Raw genomic sequence first — 17,531 nt, forward strand, 5'->3', positions numbered from 1 at the left:
ACGTCAAACGTGCTCGTTCACGTTAAACTGCGTGGTACCATTGACCCGATCGTGTGACGTCAGAGCTGTCGTTTGACACACTAGATTACTACTGTATTTTCGTTGTTGTTTTTAATATGGGTATTTTAACATTGATTTAAATTTATATTCAATATATGTTCAATAATATAGAGCTGATATCTATAACTGTTTAATTTGGTTGAAATAGCTATTAATAGTTTGTTGAAACATATTCTATTTGCTCACAGATGGTATTTCTAAACATTTTACACATTCTTATGACAGAGACAGTGGTGTAGGGTGGCTTGTTCTCCAGTTGGAGTTGGCCATCTACCCTTCAAATGCCAATGCATCCCTGGGAAAGAAATCAACCCCCGAGTTGCTCCTGTTGGTGGACAAACACCCTATATGTGTGTGAGTGTGTGAATGTAAAGCCCTTTGTAGAGCCCCAAAAGGAGCTGTACAATGTTAAAAGGCACTGTATAGAAGCAGACAATTCACCATTACAGGCGGCTTACTGGATTTTTCCGAAGTTGACTTATTGTTGGCATGAGCACCCAAGTATGGAATCACAAAGCTGATAAGCACTTTAACTCATTGAACTCTAGTCTTGTCCGTTTTTATACCTTGATAAATGCAGGCAGGATACGTTTGGCCTCTCTGCTGTTGTATACTCTGCTGACTAGGCGTCAGAGTTGGATGTTTCCAGTTGCTAGTGACAATACCAATTCTCTGTATTTACTCTGTCTCTTCCTCTAAACAGAGAGAAAATAAATATAGACATGTTTCCTAACCTGAGAAAAAGAAAAAAAAAGAAAGAAAAAAAGCCATCTCACCACTCAAAGGATGTGCACATTTAATCATTTCCAAATGATAATGAGGAAACTGAACATTTTCTGAATCACATTGTAGGACTTTGGGAAAGACACTTACCCACCATTTATTATAATATTAAAATATTTCAATGTTCATTAGATGGAGACTGATCATCGATGGAGATTTAAATATATAAATGCTTAAATATGATCGCCTAAATGAGAAACCAGTTGCGCTTCATCCTTGCACAACTCCGATGTTAGAATGAAAGCAAAGGTCAATTGGAAGTTCAGATTAGATTTTTTTCTATAATCTCTCCAGGGTGTGGGGCTGTCAGAGAAGAGGCAAGTGGACACCAGCTTTACCTATAATTAACAAAGCTACGCGAAAGTCAAGTACGGACACTATAATACCACTTGTGTGTTTGTATGTCTTCTTTAGCTTGGTAAATAGAAAGGAAGGCAATTAAAAGTTAAAAATAAAAAACTGAAACTTACTTGTTGACATTTCAGTTTCAAAAGGCTGGATGATGACGCAACGCCTTGCTGAAACCAATAATGCAAAGTTTTAACCACCCCAACACTTTGGGAATTTACTGCAAACGTGTTCATCTTTGTTTGAATGGTACCGTGTATTTTTCAGACATTTATCACTAATATCTTAGTAAAATAATTTCCCTATTGGCAAAATAAACCAAAAAAACAAACCAAACAGACTGATGGTTAGAAGTGGTCTCCTCTCATTTGAGCTAGTCCGAGTAAAGTTTCAGTTCTCTGAGTCACCCTTTGCTTACATTAAGCCCTTAATTGTTACCATGCCTTTCACAATCCCCATCAAACCAGACACACTTTTTTAATACCGAACTCAGCAGGTCCATTACCACGTGTATAAAAGATAAAAGAGGAATTCTTTTAAACAATTTCAACCCAATTGACATCATGGAAAATGTTTTCGACTTTTTCATTTAAATGCTCCGTTTAAGACTATGGAGATGTCGACCAAACTAAAATCTGAATGAACACATATCTTACTCGTAGGGAAAAACAGTGAACCAAGAAAAAGTATTGTTTGCGTTTGTGGTATGAAATCCAAAAAGCAAACAAACAAACAAAAAAAACAGTGTGTGAATGACAGAAATCTCTAAAATCAAAGCTTTTCCGGTAAAATTTCCAGCAAGGCCAGCAGACCATTTCTCCTCTCCCAAAATCACTTGAGGCTCAAAGTGCCAAGTCAAAAGTCAAACAATATGAAATGACTCTATTGCACTGTGACGTGGCTGCAAAAGCAACCCTCACATTTCTCTGTCTTTCTTTAAACCCCCCCCCCCCCCACTGTTTTCCAGTGAAAGTTAAAACCATCACTTTTGCAAGTTAACATATCTTACATTATTATATCAACCTCTTTATTTTTAAATCAAAGTGTCAGTGTTCTATTTTAAATAAGTTGATAATTATGAAAGGTGTGTGCCCGTGCGGTATGTGACACATCAGTGCCAATACATCATGGGATATTTCTCAATTTCTTACACCTCTCCTACTCCTTCAAGCAGGCTTTCCAGTGCAGGTCAAAGAGCACAATGGGGCAGTAGTACTCTTGTGTTCATACTTATGATGACAAATGATCTATTAATGCAATTCCTAAAACAGAAAGCAAAGAAACTGAATTTGAAACCAACATGAAAAGTGCCCAAAATGAACTGTAAAAACCAACAAGAATGAGTGAAAGCATAAAGTAGAACAGAAACAGGTGCGGGCACACCAGCACAGAGGTCACTCCTTGCGAGTCAGTTCTCTGTCTGTGCTTTTTCCCTCTTTTGTTTTTATTTGTTAATGTAAAACTGTTCTGTTTGAAGAAAGCGTCCACAAGCCCACCTATCCCCTCCACTGTCTACTAGGTCTGCTGTGAGCAGTGGAAGATGGCAGGTTTTTTTTTTTAGAGATTCTAAAGTTCAAACTGGTCATTCGTGGATGCACCCAGAGTTTGTAACCAGCTCCTCCTTATTCGGCTTTGCGTTTAGTTTTGTTTTTTGCCTGCAGTAAGATAAACACTTCCAAGTGGAAGCAAATCAGAATGGCATCAACTGCCACAGCTCAGTTATTCCTCCTATTCACGAATATCCTAGCAGTACCAAATCCTGGAACACCCTCAAGAAGCATGGTTACAGTTTAACCTCCTCCACTCTAGGCACAGTCATTAAGAAGTGCTGACACACAATGCGGTTTAGCACAGAGAAATACAACAGTCTCCCAGCAGTCCCTTCCACAGCCAAGGCAAGGACAGGGCATGGTATGATAGGGCGGGTGGAAGGAAAGGGGCTGTTGGGTGGTAGTGGGAGGCATGCCCTGGGTAGAGCTTTGGTTAGCCAACTGGCTAGGTTCAGCTAGCCGTGGCACGAGCCATCAGGTCCTCCAAAGCCTTGTCCTGATCGTTGTTGTGGACTAGCAGCACCTCTTTGATGGTATCCCGCTCAAATCCCATTTCACCAAATCTTGACATCAGCTCAAGAAACTGCAATGCCTAGGAAGAGTGAAAAATATGTTGAAATTACATTGTTGTTGTTCTTATTGTATTCTTAAACCTTTTTAGCCTCTCAGGTCCACTGACAGTTTTTCCTCATCTTTTTGAGATGTATATTTGGTCGTACAAACCTTTTCTTCTGAGCACTGGTACATCTCTAAACATTCCTCCACTGCACTTTCATCAAAGCCACGTTCACACAGACGACCGTGGACAAATAGATAGTCCAGTACCTTGGACAGACAATAAGTAAATGTTTATTATGTGTGAAGTAAAACAAAAACTAATTCAAATACGCACATAAAAGACAAGTTTAATAGCAATGTGGTACTAATAGGTTTTGTAAGTTTTTACAGTGAACCGAAATAACATCATATTAAAGTTCTTACTCTGTAATTCCTGCTCTGTGAGCCTATCATCTCACATTACTGAGTCACAATTCTACCTCATTACTCAAACTTCACCAGGTCAATGTAGATCACTTATACCAGTTATACCACATTTACTCATAATTTTCATAATCATCTAACCATGGACAAACATTGTATCATTGGTTTTAAGTATTTCATACTAGCTCTACACAACCTGATCTATTGCCTTAACTTTTCACAAAAAGAGTGAGTGGAGTGCAAAACATTTATTTTAATACATGTGCACACTGACAAAAACATATAGACAAAACGAAGTGCTAAGCACCAGGCAGCAAATAGGTTATGAATCCAAATTTGTGCACGTTGGAGTAGGAGGGAGTCACACCTGCTCCACATTCTGCCCTTGTCTTTGCATGGCCCGCAGGACGCCTTCATAAGAGTAGCCCATGCCCACAAGCGTCTCCACACACTGACGCTCGCTGGGAGTCATGCTGAGGAGGGCTCCACCACACGGTAGACCAGCAGATCCTGACCCTAGAATGGCCTAATGGCGGTGGGGGCAAAAGCATGAATATCAATACAGCTCAAAGAACTGTTTTTAACCATCCCTTGATATGCGCTTTTAATATTTTTATGTATCAAACATGTCGAGTCTTCATGAAGGGGAATGTATGTTTTCTACTTGCACAGTCAGCCCGCACGCAGTGTATGGTTTTGGGACCAAAGACAAAGCAAAGTTTGGGCATTTTTTAAATTTTTAATTCTGCAGGTTTTTTTTAATATGGCACAGAAGCATTGAAATTTTGTAACATGATAAGTTAACATCTAAAGTGCATGGTAGACTATTTAATACACCTAAAGCGAAAAGAATTTCCCATAGAGCCATATTATTATTTTATTTTTTTAAAAACGAAAAAATAGACTTCACCTTGCATAAAAATAAATAGGAGACTTGCATAGTTTCACTGTTGCAGAGTAGAGCTCTGCAGCGTGCTCACAACACTTGTGTACGCTCTTGCCTGGTTAACCAAGTTTCATTATTATAGTGGAAGTTGCAGCTGAAGTGTTCAATGTATACACTGAATTATACTCACAGGCTTTGGTGTACCACTCTTGGTGTGGCTGGCTAGCTCAGGAGCAACAATAACCTGGGCCTTGGGCATGGTTGGTGGGCTGCCATTGGGCAGGTTCTGTCGGGGAGCAGGAACGGTGGTGGGGAGAGGAGTGTATCTCAGTGGTTCTGGGTCACCAGAATCAGAGAGCTTGGGGAAAGTCAGAGAGCGAATGTTACAAGGGCGATCGTCTGTGTCAAATGCTGCTCTTCCAGGATGCCCAACTCTGTCCATGTCTAGCAAGGCAACCAACCCGTTGGGTTTGTGGGCAAAGCCTGGTTTGGATGAGAGGCTGGTGTTGATGCTGGGTGGGGATGGGCTGTTTCCACGTGATGTTGGCCCTAGCTGAGAAATCTCTGGTGGGGAAACAGAAGGAGGATGCTGTGGCTGAGGTTGAGCTTGAGGTTGAGGCTGACTCTGGAGGATGTTTCTCAGTTCCTCCTTATCGTCTAAAGTTTTGAGTTCCAGCTTGTCAAAGGGATCTTCTTCCCGCTCAAAATCAGCTAAATTGAGGCTGTGTAGCTGAGGAGTGCTGGGTTGGGTGTTCCGGTGGTCAAAGCTTCGAGCAGGCAGCGGAGTGAGGATGGCATTATGGCTCAGCCCTGCAAGAACAGGGTTCAGCGCTGGTGGTGGAAGGTCCTGGTCCTCTGCAGCAGACTGGAGTTTCTTCCCTCCACCACCATCAACCTCCTGGGCCTTGGCCAAACGCTTCCTGCTCTCTGCCTCCTGCTTGGCTGCAGCCTCTTCTGCTCTGGCTTCTGCCGCTCTGGCCTCAGCCAGTTCTGCCCCCCAGCGCACACTACGTTTCTCGAGAGAAAAGTCATACTGTGGAAAAGAAGAATGATAGGTGTTAAGGGGTGAACAGGACACAAAGTAAAAGAGAAAATATTTACTGTATTAAATTGAGAATAACAGTAACACAAATGATTTCCTCGCATCTCATCTTCAACTACCAAAAATGATGTGCAGAGCTGCATTTATGCCACAGCTAACATCTGTGGGAAAAAACCCACCTTTGTGTCCGCCAATGCAGAGCCGAAGTCTGGCAAAGAGAAACCAACAGGCAGACCCACTTTGGCTGGACAACGGAATTTATCATTTATCTTGAAGGGAACATCATCAAGATAGCTGATGGGTCCTGTGCACATTAAAAAACAAGGAGAAAGTAAGTATACTTTACAGAAAGCACACTGCAGATAAAGGCACCAACAGAGCTAACAGTAAGACAACAAAGTACTAAAAATAAGTCCTTGCCATTGTTGTATGCATCTGAGCCAGACTTCCTTGCAGCCATTTAGAGTCTGAAAACAGAAATAAGCATGCTGGTTAGTGGTCAGTGAGAGTACCGTGATTTTTTTTTTAATTTAGTGATAAAAGAGAGCAAAGGGTTATAAGCTATAGGCTACCATATTTTAAAATGTTGTGCCACTATGAAACCAGCACAAAGTAGACTTCCACAGCCTTTCTTCCACCAGTTTGCCAACATATGTAATATTTTGTCTAATATGGGATATTTGCACTAAAGTATGTTGTTTTGAGAAATGCCAATTTGACATGTCTAATTAAAGCACAAGAGAAATAACATGCCTTCATACTGTAGTGCAATTCCTTTTAGATTGGAAATAGCTTTATTTGCCTTTGTGCATTATGTTGCCCAGTATCTTCAAGTTATATAATCCTGTTATTTGGTAATGCTGTGCAACAAAGCCTGACATTATGGACACAGACGTTACCGTTTTCAAATCTGCGAAACAGAGAACTTTGATCTGTGAGCTGGTGTGCAGACCAGCTTCCAGCAGAAAATATTTTGAAGCCGATTTAATTAACTTTGAAGTGCTCTGTGTTTTTAAAAGAAAGAGCATTTCAGATTTCCTCAGGCTAAAGTGGACACAAACACTGTATCACCTGGTTTACTGACACACTAGGATAATTTACCTGGCACTTCCTGAATAAATGAAAATGAACACCCAAGTCTACAGATGTTTACATGTTTTAGTTCCGTGTCACTTCCAAACAACTGAGACAAATCAATCATGATCACAAGACATCTCGTGATTGGGGTGCATCTATTTTATCAGATGTCTTAAGTACGAAGACGTTAGCTTAGTAGCGCCACAATAATTGGTAGGGTGTAGTAGTTGGTGATAACGTTATATAACAAAACACCGAGTCAATTGGTCCTCTATCTACTTTCACAAATGATCTTATAACGATTTCCTTCTGGCTCTGGTATAATGTTTCTGCTTCAAACCACGATTAGAGTTAAAACATATTAGATATTATAAATCACACGATTATAGTCATTTATAATATCGCAGACAGCGGTGGCTGACTCATGAAGGTAAATAAGTTTGAGTAACTTAACTGCGAAGCTAAAACGAGAACGAAAGCACCGCGATAATAGTCGAAAACACATTTTCAGACAGCGATGAGTTAAACCAGACTATTGCAATAGTCCCATCTTACACGTATGTGTCATAAAATATTCCCCCAAGTACGATATATTCGTAAGCTAGTGGCACTAAAGTTATGATAGCCTTAGCTTCAAGCTAAGCCAGTCTACACTCTTAGGGTACTTCCAGCTCAGCGCACTAACAGTTTCACAGTGACGGTGATAGTTAAACAAGCCAGCGTCGGATATAGCAGTAGTTTACTCGACATTTTAGGACTCTAAAAGCCAAATTATTTAACTCGCTGACAGTCACCACTAGATAGTGGCTAACTATCTTGGTGGAATGTCATTAAACCTTTTTTCGGCGGCTCCCTTATTTACACGGGGTCGCCACGACGAAAGATCCGCATATTTTGATTTGGCAGACACTAGATGCCCTTTCTGACGCATCCCAAAAGGGATGCATGTCTCCACCTCGACTCGAACCATATAACCGTCGGACGTTAGGCGAATATGTAAACCACTATTCATGCTAATAAGCTTAGCTTCGCCAGTGGCCTGTTTGTTATGTGGCCGGACAGGACAGGCTGCTGCCTGTGCTGCCACCGCCCCTGACATTAAACGAGCTCATAGAAAAGAACATGCCGCTCTCACCAGTATCTGCTCCGTCTTGTTCTTTCAAAATCCAAACGACGCTTTATATCGCTGCCACTCCAATTTAAGCTAATCTCCGATTCGGTTTTATTTATACTGAAACCTCTTTCCTGCTTCAGCGTAGGTCGCCATCTTGATTTGTCAACCTCCCCTCCACTGGTTCCTGTCTGACGTCACTCGGATGCACGGCACAACGGCAGGCACGCGAACACAAAATCTGTTGATTTAAACTACACAAAATGAGTATTTTAATAAACAGTCACAGCCAGGTTATAGAATAACAATGTTGAGTGGTTGCTATATTATCGCAATGCTTATTTGACGTATGGCTATGGAAAGATTAAATATCAATTTAAGTCAGGGCTGGACTGGGACAAAAAATCGGCTAGAGACCGGCCCACCAGGTATTATAGGAAAAGCCATAAAGCCTTTGAATGAAACAAAAGCTGTCGTGACAGTGATGTACACTGTCTTGTGTATGTAGAGGTGGCCCCATGATCGGAAGGTCGGGGGTTCGATTCCCCTGAACAGCTACCCTGAGGTACCCCTGAGCAAGGTACCATCCCTACACACTGCTCCCTGGGCGCCCAATGGCTGCCCACTGCTTCACTGAATGGGTTAAATGCAGAGAGGAATTTCTCCACAGGGATCAATAAAGTACATTTTCTTTCTATTAAAAGCTAGACATTTTAAATGAGAATAAGAAAGAAAAGTATTTCTTTGTGCCCCCTTTCCCTGTTACTGCCCTACCTGGCCCCCTGGCAAAACTTTGCTAGACCCGCTCCTGCACAGTTACCAGCTGTCAGCTACATAAAAAAGGATCCTGGTGTTATTTGTCTCTCAGAAACAGTTCATAACTTCCCTTCAACTCATTCATGTCACCTAAAAGGTAAACCTGTTTCTCCATCACCTGTTCAGCAATGAAGATTCAGTAAGGACATCTCCTGGTTTCATCTTCATGTTTCCCTCTCACCACATATCCAAACCAATATCAGGACCAGCAGCTTTACAGCTGTGGCACCACCAAGCATCAGCTGACACTAGAAATTAATATTAAATAAATTCTAACAACAGCTGATCAAGCTTAAACGTGCTGCTGTTGTTTAGCGCGACATCCGCTGGTTTCTTCTTATTGGCACAAAGTGGGAGATAAACAAACAAGAGAGACGGGACTTGTGACAGAAAAGCCGATCAGCTGATCATTGATCAGTTTCATGATTGAAGTAGCAACAGGAGAGGGAGGGGAGAGAATGAGCGAAGAAGAGGCAGCTGTGCAGCGTAATGACAGAATAACTCCAGCTTTGTGTCTTTTTCCATTCTAGCTGAAGTACAGGACAAACTGCGTTCCTTTTCAGCTCAATAAGAAACGCCTAATATTTTCTCTCAATACGGGACATTCTGTTTATTACAGGACGGTTGGTAACTCTACTAACTAACCTTATGAATAAAATAAAGTTCACTATCAGTAACATCATAGCACCCACCCAGCGTTTTATTATTTTTCCTACCGATGAAGACCTCCACCATGGTCATTCCTACTATGCCAATGAAAATCAAGTAATAGATAAGCTTTTAAAAGATATTAGATGTTTTTTCCAATATCATCTAATATAGAAATATCCTTTTTTTTTAAATAATATAATTTTACTTTTGTTATTATTATTATTATTATTATTATTATTATTATTATTATTAGTAGTAGTAGTAGTAGTAGTAGTAGTAGTAGTAGTAGTAGTATTTGCAGTGGGTCCATGATAAAAAAGAAAAAAGAATTAAAACACAGTCTGAACAATGAGCTACCAGAACTTATTCTGTAATTTTACACATTTATGTCTTACAATTTAAGTCCAAAGTGTCGTGCTGACTGGTTTTGTTTGCTACAGCAGCACTATTTTTTATCATGTACAAAATTGAGATATACTGTTCAAACTGCACTTCTTTTCTTATATTGATATATTCCAGATATTAAATGTACAGTTAAACCTGTTTGCACTGATTGAAAGGGGGATTTCACTGCTCCTTCTCACTTGAGATCAAAGTAAGAGTCATATGGCCCACAATGTACAGTAAGTGACATCTGTGTTGTAGATGCTCTGAGAATTGCCAGTGAAGGAAATTGATTGAAAAAAAAAAAACACTAATTGTGATCTCGTCAATATATACACCCCAACTAACCAAATACTTTATATGACATTCTTATAAGTAATAATATATGGGGATATAGTTAAGGACAGGAAGTAGACGTAGGTTTAATGAAAATTACAATAATGTCAATAATGTCTGAGATCTAATATTAATGCCCGTATGTATGTATGTGGAGGACTTCACGCTGCAGATATTTAGTATTAAGAAAGAGAGCGAGGGAGCTTAGACAAATAATGTAACCAACTTACATAAAAAATAATAACATATTATTAAAATATGTTTTACAAATATGTATTTTTGGAATCTAAAACATAAAAATGTCACGCGAACGAACATGTAAAATAACATCGAGTGCGCGCACGTCACGTTCAGATACGCGCTTTACGTTCTGCAGACACGCGCAATGATAGCCGGAAGCATAGATGGGAGGAAAATAAAAATCGATTAAATCCACTGTAATTCGCGAGTATAAACCTCTCACTTACTGTCCTTTTAGCGACCGCGGGCTCGAAATTTTCAGTCTTTTACACTGTAACTGTGCCGGAGAGACGACAAAGAGCAGAAAATCTGCTCTATTTGAACGAAGTTGCTCGGTAGGGGTTTAGCTGACGTGTGGAGAAGTTGAGACTGCCAGTGAGCAGATAAACAAACATAAACAAGCAGAGATCAGCTGGGCGCCTGTCCGAACCGAACCAGCAGCACGGAGAGATGGCAGGGAGAGCCAGAGTCCTGTTTTAAAGCCAAGAATGATCCGCAGGAGACCGTGACTTACACTGATATTTGCTCCATGTCAACTGTCAACACTGGCACACAAAGAATTTCGGAAACACAACACGAGGAGCAGCCATAGGCTTTAGCAGGGGAAAAAAGCCACTGCTATTGTCACTGTCTCTTTGTCAAGGCACAGCCAGGTTAGCATGGACAGCCAATGAGTTTATCCTGCAGGGCTCAGCTATAAGGAAGCGAACACAGTGCAAGGAGACAGAGGTAAACACTTTCTGTTAACTTTGCTTTTTCCCCCCACTATAATGGGCCTGCGAGCCAAACCACTGACATAATCAGGCTTTGCAGGCCACAAATCCTGAATGTTTATGAGCTGTTTTTGTGTGTGCCTGGTTTTTTTGTTGTTGTTTTTTTACATGTAGGGTTTAATTTCACAGCGTTTTGCTTTTCCTATCGTTTTTGTTAGAAAGACTCCTGTTAATGAAAGCAAAGCTAAGACACTGCAGCTGTTTTCTGAGTCAAACTGGTCATGATATTAAAAATGCATGAAAAGTGAGTAGAGTCCTGACAGTGTCATTAAACTCGTAATATTTCTGTCCACTCCACAATTCCTGCTTCCTCTCACTGATCTGTGCGGCTAACTGTTGTCAAGAAGTGTGGAAAAGAACATGGCCCACCAGTCAACCCCTAGTTCCCAGAAGGCCCTCATGATGGAGCTGAAGTCTCTGCAGGAGCAGCCAGTGGAAGGCTTCCGCATCACTCTGGTGGAGGAGTCTGACCTCTACAACTGGGAAGTGGCCATCTTTGGTCCCCCGAATACCCTGTATGAGGGAGGCTACTTCAAGGTGGGACAATCACTTCCAGTACACATATTATGTGAAGTCATGCTTACTTAAAGAGTTCATATGAAGCTATTCATTAGCGAACAAACACATACAATAAATATGTTTAGGGACCAAATATATTATCGGCTAGAATTTCTTTGTAATATAATATATGTCAGGGCATGCTACAATTCTTAACACAGCTTTGTAGTTTAGCCTCCTACTAAAATCTGTACAAACTCAAACTTTCAAACTAGATCTTTTTCACTTCTTGAAGCTGTAATTGAAACGTGGTTTGCCTCTAATGGGCGAGGAATTTTTAGGCTTTATATTATATTTTATTCATTTTCAGTCGTTCTGTCCTGTCCTTCTCCTCGGCCAGCCCTCACCCAGCCCTCACCCACCTCACTGTAAGATGGTTGTGCTTGCTATTTTTAGCTACGAGACTGATATAAATGGCACCTGAGTACAGAGAGAGAAGGGACATGATTAGATTCATTATATTTTTTTCTTTGAATATGTTGCATATTCGGTGAAACATTTAGAAAATGTAGCATAAAGAGCACCTGCTTTCAGCTTGGTGCTACGCAGATGATGCTGTAGCCTAGTGGGAATGGAAGGATAAGACAGAGCAGGTATTGCTGTAGTATACTCTTTTAACTGGCATGTCTTTAGCCACAAAAATTTGAGGAACATCAGCACTAACAAATGTCAGGATTAGATGCCACAAGTAAGAGTGAACTCTGGGCTGGTTTTCCAGTCTATGTGATAGCTAGCAAACAGGAAATGTGGACTTCCCTTTTTTTTTTAAGGGACATGTATACTACTCGTTTGTTGAATACTTTGGCAGCCAGTGCCTAATGACATTAATAAATTACTTGTTTAGTCTTGTAAATGCCCGACTGGTGGGTGGTGCAGCTGACCTTCATTTAATGAAAAACTGGTGAAAGTGAATTGTAGTACAATTCAGGTGTTTCAGTGTAACTTTGTTTTTACTGCCTGGTTCCTGCAGCCTACACCATACACAATCATGCTTTTGTACAGGGATGAGATATTTTGGGATATCTTCAGTGTCCCCTGTAATTATACTGAGAGTAAAGTGAAAGGTGTTTGGATTTAAAGTCAAGCAACAGCTTTCAATCATTCCCCAGAATTCTCTGTGTTGTGTTGATTGCCCTCACTTTAAGGTATACAAAAGTAATTTTAGGATAGACTATGTGATGCAGACAGAAAAATAAATAAAACCCAGAAATCCAGACGAGCTCAAAGTGATAAAAAGAGAAAGATGCCCATGAAGGCAACTACATGTTAGACTTTACTGTTACTTTGACACCAATCTGTTAACTTGTGTTTGCACATTTAAAAAGAAATGTTGCTTCAGCGACTGATACTAAGCAGTGGAACTCATGCCAGTGTGTCATGACGTCTACGTGTTTAATGTCACACAGTTGCAGTAATTTAGTAACTAGCTGTGGAGTAATGATAGTCCTATCAGACGGGCAAGCAGTTCAGTGAGAGTTAGGGCGGAGCTACACACACCCAAGCCTGCCATCCTTTTTCTCTGATAATACTTTGGAAAGAAAGAGCCAGAAGCACCTGATGTTGTGTCACAGTGAAATTAATTAGGAACCGATGACAATATAGGGTGATTCACAGTCTAATTGTTGGTACGGCTGGATGTGTAACTATTTCTCTGATGTGATGTGGTTTAAAATATGACGGTAAAGGAAGCAACTTTGTGGCTGACTGAAACCCCGTGTCCAAAAAGAAGTTAGGATGCTCTTTAAAATGTAAATAAAAACAGGAACTTAAAGGGTTTCAGCTGCTAAACTTTGTATATTTTTTTCATAATGCCCCAAATGCCAGTTTAACACCCTTCTAAAAGTTAGGCTGTGGCGTTACAACAACATAACTTTGACGTTTGACCTGCTTAAATAAGCAAGACCTTTCATATGTATTGCTCCATAGAATATCAATATTTTACATGTTTTCACAAGAGTCCGGTAGCACCTGAGTACAATAGTACTGCTTTCATAGGAATTAATAGCAGTCAGGTGCTACTGATGAAATGCTTTTTATTAACTGATCATCGGAAAGTGTGGCCATCTCTATAAAAGCAAGATTTCTTTGCAGTTTGCAGATCAGCCCAGCAAATTCACCCCAGGTCAGACTGTGTAATGCTCAAACATGAAACCCAAGAACTACATCTCAGATTCTACAGACTTCGGTTAACATGTTAAATGTTAATGTTCATGACAGCACAATTAGAATAATACTGAACAAGTATGTCTTTTTTTGGAAGGGTCGTCAGGCGAAAGCCTCTTCTTTCTAAAAAGAAATTGGAAGTTTGGAAAGCTGCATCATAGGTCAATGTCCTCTGAATATTTTATTTATTAACCTTTATTTAACCAGGAAGATCCCATTGAGATTAAAAAGCTCTTTTTCAAGGGAGACCTGGCCAAGATAGGCAGCAGCAGATGTCTCACAGTTACAGAAATTACTCAAACACAGGCAGTAACAACACACATGCAACAATAAGTGAAAGAATACAAATAAAATAAAAAATAAAATTCAAATAAAAATAAAAAAGTCAGTTAATAGATGAGACCAAGTTGACACGTGTGGCCATAATGAACAGCACCATGTCTGCAGAAAGGCAGACATGTGATACCAACTATAAAGAACGGTGGTGGAGTAGTGGTGATTTGAGCTGGCTTTACAGCCACAGAACCTGAGCAGCTGGGCACCTTGCAGACATGGAGTTGGCTGTGAGCTTCTCTGTATACAAACATGTTCTAGAGTTAAATGTGAGGCCTTCTGCCTGACAATGGGACAGTGATCCCAAGCACAGCAACAAATCTGTACCACAATGGATGAAAAAGAAAAGGATCGAGGTGTTGCAATGCCGTCGCAAATGAACTTAGGCAACGATGCAAAGAGTGGGCCATAATTTTTTAAATATATTTTTTTATTTACTTTATATGTGTGTATGAATTGTCCCCATAGCAACTTAAATCTACTGTCAACATCTACTTAATGTAGCTTTTTGATTCCTTTGTCCTACTTTTTGGTGAACATTGATAATTATAATTTATTATTGCACAAATAAAAATACACACATGTGCAGTTTAATTGGATAGTGGGGTTTTTTCACATTCCAGATGCTTTCTCCTTGAAGTTAAGACCCCAGTAATCTTAAATGGCTGAAGCTTAGTTACAAGTAACTGAAGTCAGACTTCTGTTTGTTCTTTCAGGCTCACATCAAGTTCCCAGTTGACTACCCATACTCCCCACCAACCTTTCGCTTCCTCACCAAGATGTGGCACCCCAACATCTATGAGGTTTGTCCTGAAGGATCTTAATGCTTTCGTGTTTGCAGTTTGGCATCTATTTCCTTTTTAAAATGGATTTGTTTAAAGACGCTGCCGCGTTTGTGTTTTCCTGACAAATGTTCCTTTATGTCTTTTGGTCTTCAGAATGGAGATGTGTGCATCTCGATCTTACACCCCCCTGTTGACGATCCTCAGAGTGGGGAGCTGCCCTCTGAAAGGTGGAACCCCACCCAGAATGTCAGGTAATTTCTCAGCAAACCTTCTGGTCCAAGTTCACCTTCACTAATTTTACACCTTTAGGCCTGTTGATAAGTCTTGGGGGTGTCTTGCATGTACAAGCATGAAAAGAATTGTTTAGAGCATACTGTAACACCGGTGGGAGCTGTGTGAAGCCTGACATACTACCTCAAGTGATGTCAGTTTACAGTTGTTTTAATACTGCATGTTTGAACATGAAGAATTCAGCGGCGGGGACGAGTTAGACAGGCATGAACCCACTAGACCCCTCAGTTTCTGATTTCTGCCAAAAACTAGCAGATCGAGTCTAAAAATGCTGCTGCTAGGAACAGCTAGCTGTGGTTCAGTTTCCTTTTGGCTAAATTAGACATTTTTTGTGGCACAAAAATTGGATCTAGGTCTTATTTAATTTTCATAAATGAAATTAAGAATTGGATATAATTATCTTCTACCATTTCTTTGTTCTGTATTCTATCTGTAGCGGTAGACACCACTGTAGGGTAGGTTTCTGAATTTCTTCTAAATTTAGCATATCAGCAAGAAACACAGAGTTGCATTAAAGTGCCGAGTCTGTGTTTGAAAACTTGAGCAGATTGGGTGTAGAATGTAATTGAGCCACGAGGGGAAAGAGGTGAGGTAACACCTCTCTCCGAGCTGGGATACAGCTTCTGAGGTTTCAAAAAGCTCGTGTAGAGGTTTTCTTTCATATGACAACGACATCTGATATTACAGTGTCCTCATTTCGACTCTGTGTGTGTGTGTGTGTGGCATGTGTGCGTACGTGCTGATAATCAGGACCATCCTGCTTAGTGTGATCTCTCTGCTCAACGAGCCAAACACCTTCTCCCCAGCCAATGTGGATGCCTCAGTTATGTTTCGCAAATGGAGGGACAGCAAAGGCAAGGACAAGGAGTATGCAGAGATTATCAGGTACAAATGAACACACTCTTACCAGTGTGTGTAGTTACTTTGAAGAAATGTATTTTATGCAACATGGAGAAAAAAAAAAATAATACACCTCCTCCACGTTTGCTCACAGGAAGCAAGTGATGTCAACAGCAGCAGAGGCGGAGCGCGACGGCGTCAAAGTGCCCACCACGCTGGCCGAGTACTGCATCCAAACCCGGGTTCCTTCTCAGGACCGCAGTTCAGACCTTCTCTATGACGACCTCTACGACGACGACATGGAAGAGGAGGACGAGGAGGAGGACGAGAGCGAGATGGAGTCTGTAGGTGAAGCCGGGGGAATCGGCGCCGTGGAGGACTGCGGGACGTCCACCAGATGTTACGACAACCAGGACGACTCTGGCAACGAAGACTCGTGATGATCTGGATGATAACTTCTTCCTGCCAACTCCACCACCCTTCTTCTTTTTTCTGTGTGTGTATGTGTGTGTATGTGTGCACATGTATATTTGCACATACAATGGGGTCAAAAGTCTACTGCCAAAAAAAAAAAAAATCTTTCATCATTTATTAAACTAATACAAGCGTTGGGTCAAATGCAATTCCTTTGATGCTGTTACGTAACTTTTCAGCAAAACGTTGTAGGTAGTGTTCTCGCTGAAAGCAGAATTTGACGTTTCCACCGTTTGCCTTAATTACAGCTCGCACTCTGTGTGGCAACGAACGTTTTATTACTCCAGCACTGTTTGAGAGTGTCCTGAAGGTGTTTCACATTTTTAAAATGTGCCATGGAAGAGTTTGAGGGTCTGGCCTTTTCCTCATTACCATAAACCACAAAGATGGCGTGCTTCTGCAGACTTGAACATTAGAGTGTTTCTTTATCGTTAGCATGTGTTCAATCGCATCCAAGTCACAAAGTAGATTATGCCTCGCTGTATTACAATCTCATTTAGACAGTTGCTCATATTACCTTACTTTAAGTTATTTGGTTGTGGTTAAGTTTAGCCTTCAGCCATTAAATTTCAGTGTTGTCTTGCTAAACCAGTCATTTTGTTTTAGAAAGAGTAGGTTGTTGAAGTCACACCTTGGTTTTAGGAAAATCAGTTTAGCCAACAGCAGCAATGACATAATAAATATTACGGTGTAGTAGGTGTACACATATATTTGAATCCTACTAGATACACGGTAAAACAAAATCTTCCAGTATATCAATATTTCCTGCTGCACATCTCCTAAAGCTAAAAGAACTCTTTGATTTTGAATAAGTAAGTAAGCAAATTGTCTTAGCTTTGATAAATGATGAAAACAAATAGTCCTTGTGGTGGTCTCTTGAACTCCGCTGTCACTGGCCAGCCCCATGACGGATTGTTTGGTTTTGGGTTGGAAGAAAAGTTGGATCTATCCACTGTGTCTGTCCTTGTTGCTGTTTTTATGTGTTTATTTGACCGACACATTCTTCACTTGTATTTTCTCAGAAGGCTCACACAGGCTGGTTAATGGAC

At 40.6% G+C, this 17,531-nt stretch overlaps 2 protein-coding genes across 3 annotated transcripts; one reads left to right on the plus strand and one right to left on the minus strand.

Moving 5' to 3' along the window:
- Nucleotides 1-839: 839 nt before the first annotated feature.
- Nucleotides 840-8,044, minus strand: ubap1 (ubiquitin associated protein 1). The gene is made up of 7 exons (XM_082533883.1): nucleotides 7,863-8,044; nucleotides 6,071-6,117; nucleotides 5,830-5,954; nucleotides 4,799-5,641; nucleotides 4,090-4,248; nucleotides 3,465-3,566; nucleotides 840-3,333 (listed from the first exon to the last, which is right to left on the minus strand). Exons 2-7 carry the CDS (start codon nucleotides 6,108-6,110, stop codon nucleotides 3,193-3,195), a joined length of 1,410 nt encoding a protein of 469 aa, XP_082390009.1. The 5' UTR covers nucleotides 6,111-6,117; nucleotides 7,863-8,044; the 3' UTR covers nucleotides 840-3,192.
- Nucleotides 8,045-10,372: 2,328 nt separating this feature from the next.
- Nucleotides 10,373-16,626, plus strand: ube2r2 (ubiquitin-conjugating enzyme E2R 2). 2 transcript variants are annotated; one of them, XM_082534590.1, is made up of 6 exons: nucleotides 10,373-10,994; nucleotides 11,383-11,575; nucleotides 14,809-14,895; nucleotides 15,031-15,128; nucleotides 15,919-16,053; nucleotides 16,163-16,626. In XM_082534590.1, exons 2-6 carry the CDS (start codon nucleotides 11,399-11,401, stop codon nucleotides 16,446-16,448), a joined length of 783 nt encoding a protein of 260 aa, XP_082390716.1. In that variant the 5' UTR covers nucleotides 10,373-10,994; nucleotides 11,383-11,398; the 3' UTR covers nucleotides 16,449-16,626. The 2 variants fall into 2 exon arrangements, with proteins under 2 accessions (XP_082390716.1, XP_082390717.1); XM_082534591.1 differs by having other exon boundaries at nucleotides 11,386-11,575.
- Nucleotides 16,627-17,531: the final 905 nt, after the last annotated feature.

The sequence above is a fragment of the Aulonocara stuartgranti genome (assembly GCF_965226115.1).
Source record: "Aulonocara stuartgranti genome assembly, chromosome: 5".
Classification (NCBI taxonomy): Eukaryota; Metazoa; Chordata; class Actinopteri; order Cichliformes; family Cichlidae; genus Aulonocara; species Aulonocara stuartgranti.

Bases quoted from the DNA above. Each gene is read 5' to 3' on its own strand.
- ubap1 (XM_082533883.1), bottom strand. From the start codon at position 6,110: ATGGCTGCAAGGAAGTCTGGCTCAGATGCATACAACAATG. The intron at 3,567-4,089 runs GTGTGACTCCCT...TGTCTGTCCAAG, and splicing joins AAGGGCAGAATGTGGAGCAG to GTACTGGACTATCTATTTGT. The intron at 3,334-3,464 runs GTTTGTACGACC...CACTCTTCCTAG, and splicing joins ACCAGTGCTCAGAAGAAAAG to GCATTGCAGTTTCTTGAGCT.
- ube2r2 (XM_082534590.1), top strand. From the start codon at position 11,399: ATGGCCCACCAGTCAACCCCTAGTTCCCAGAAGGCCCTCATGATGGAG. The intron at 11,576-14,808 runs GTGGGACAATCA...TTGTTCTTTCAG, and splicing joins ATGAGGGAGGCTACTTCAAG to GCTCACATCAAGTTCCCAGT. The intron at 15,129-15,918 runs GTAATTTCTCAG...GCTGATAATCAG, and splicing joins AACCCCACCCAGAATGTCAG to GACCATCCTGCTTAGTGTGA.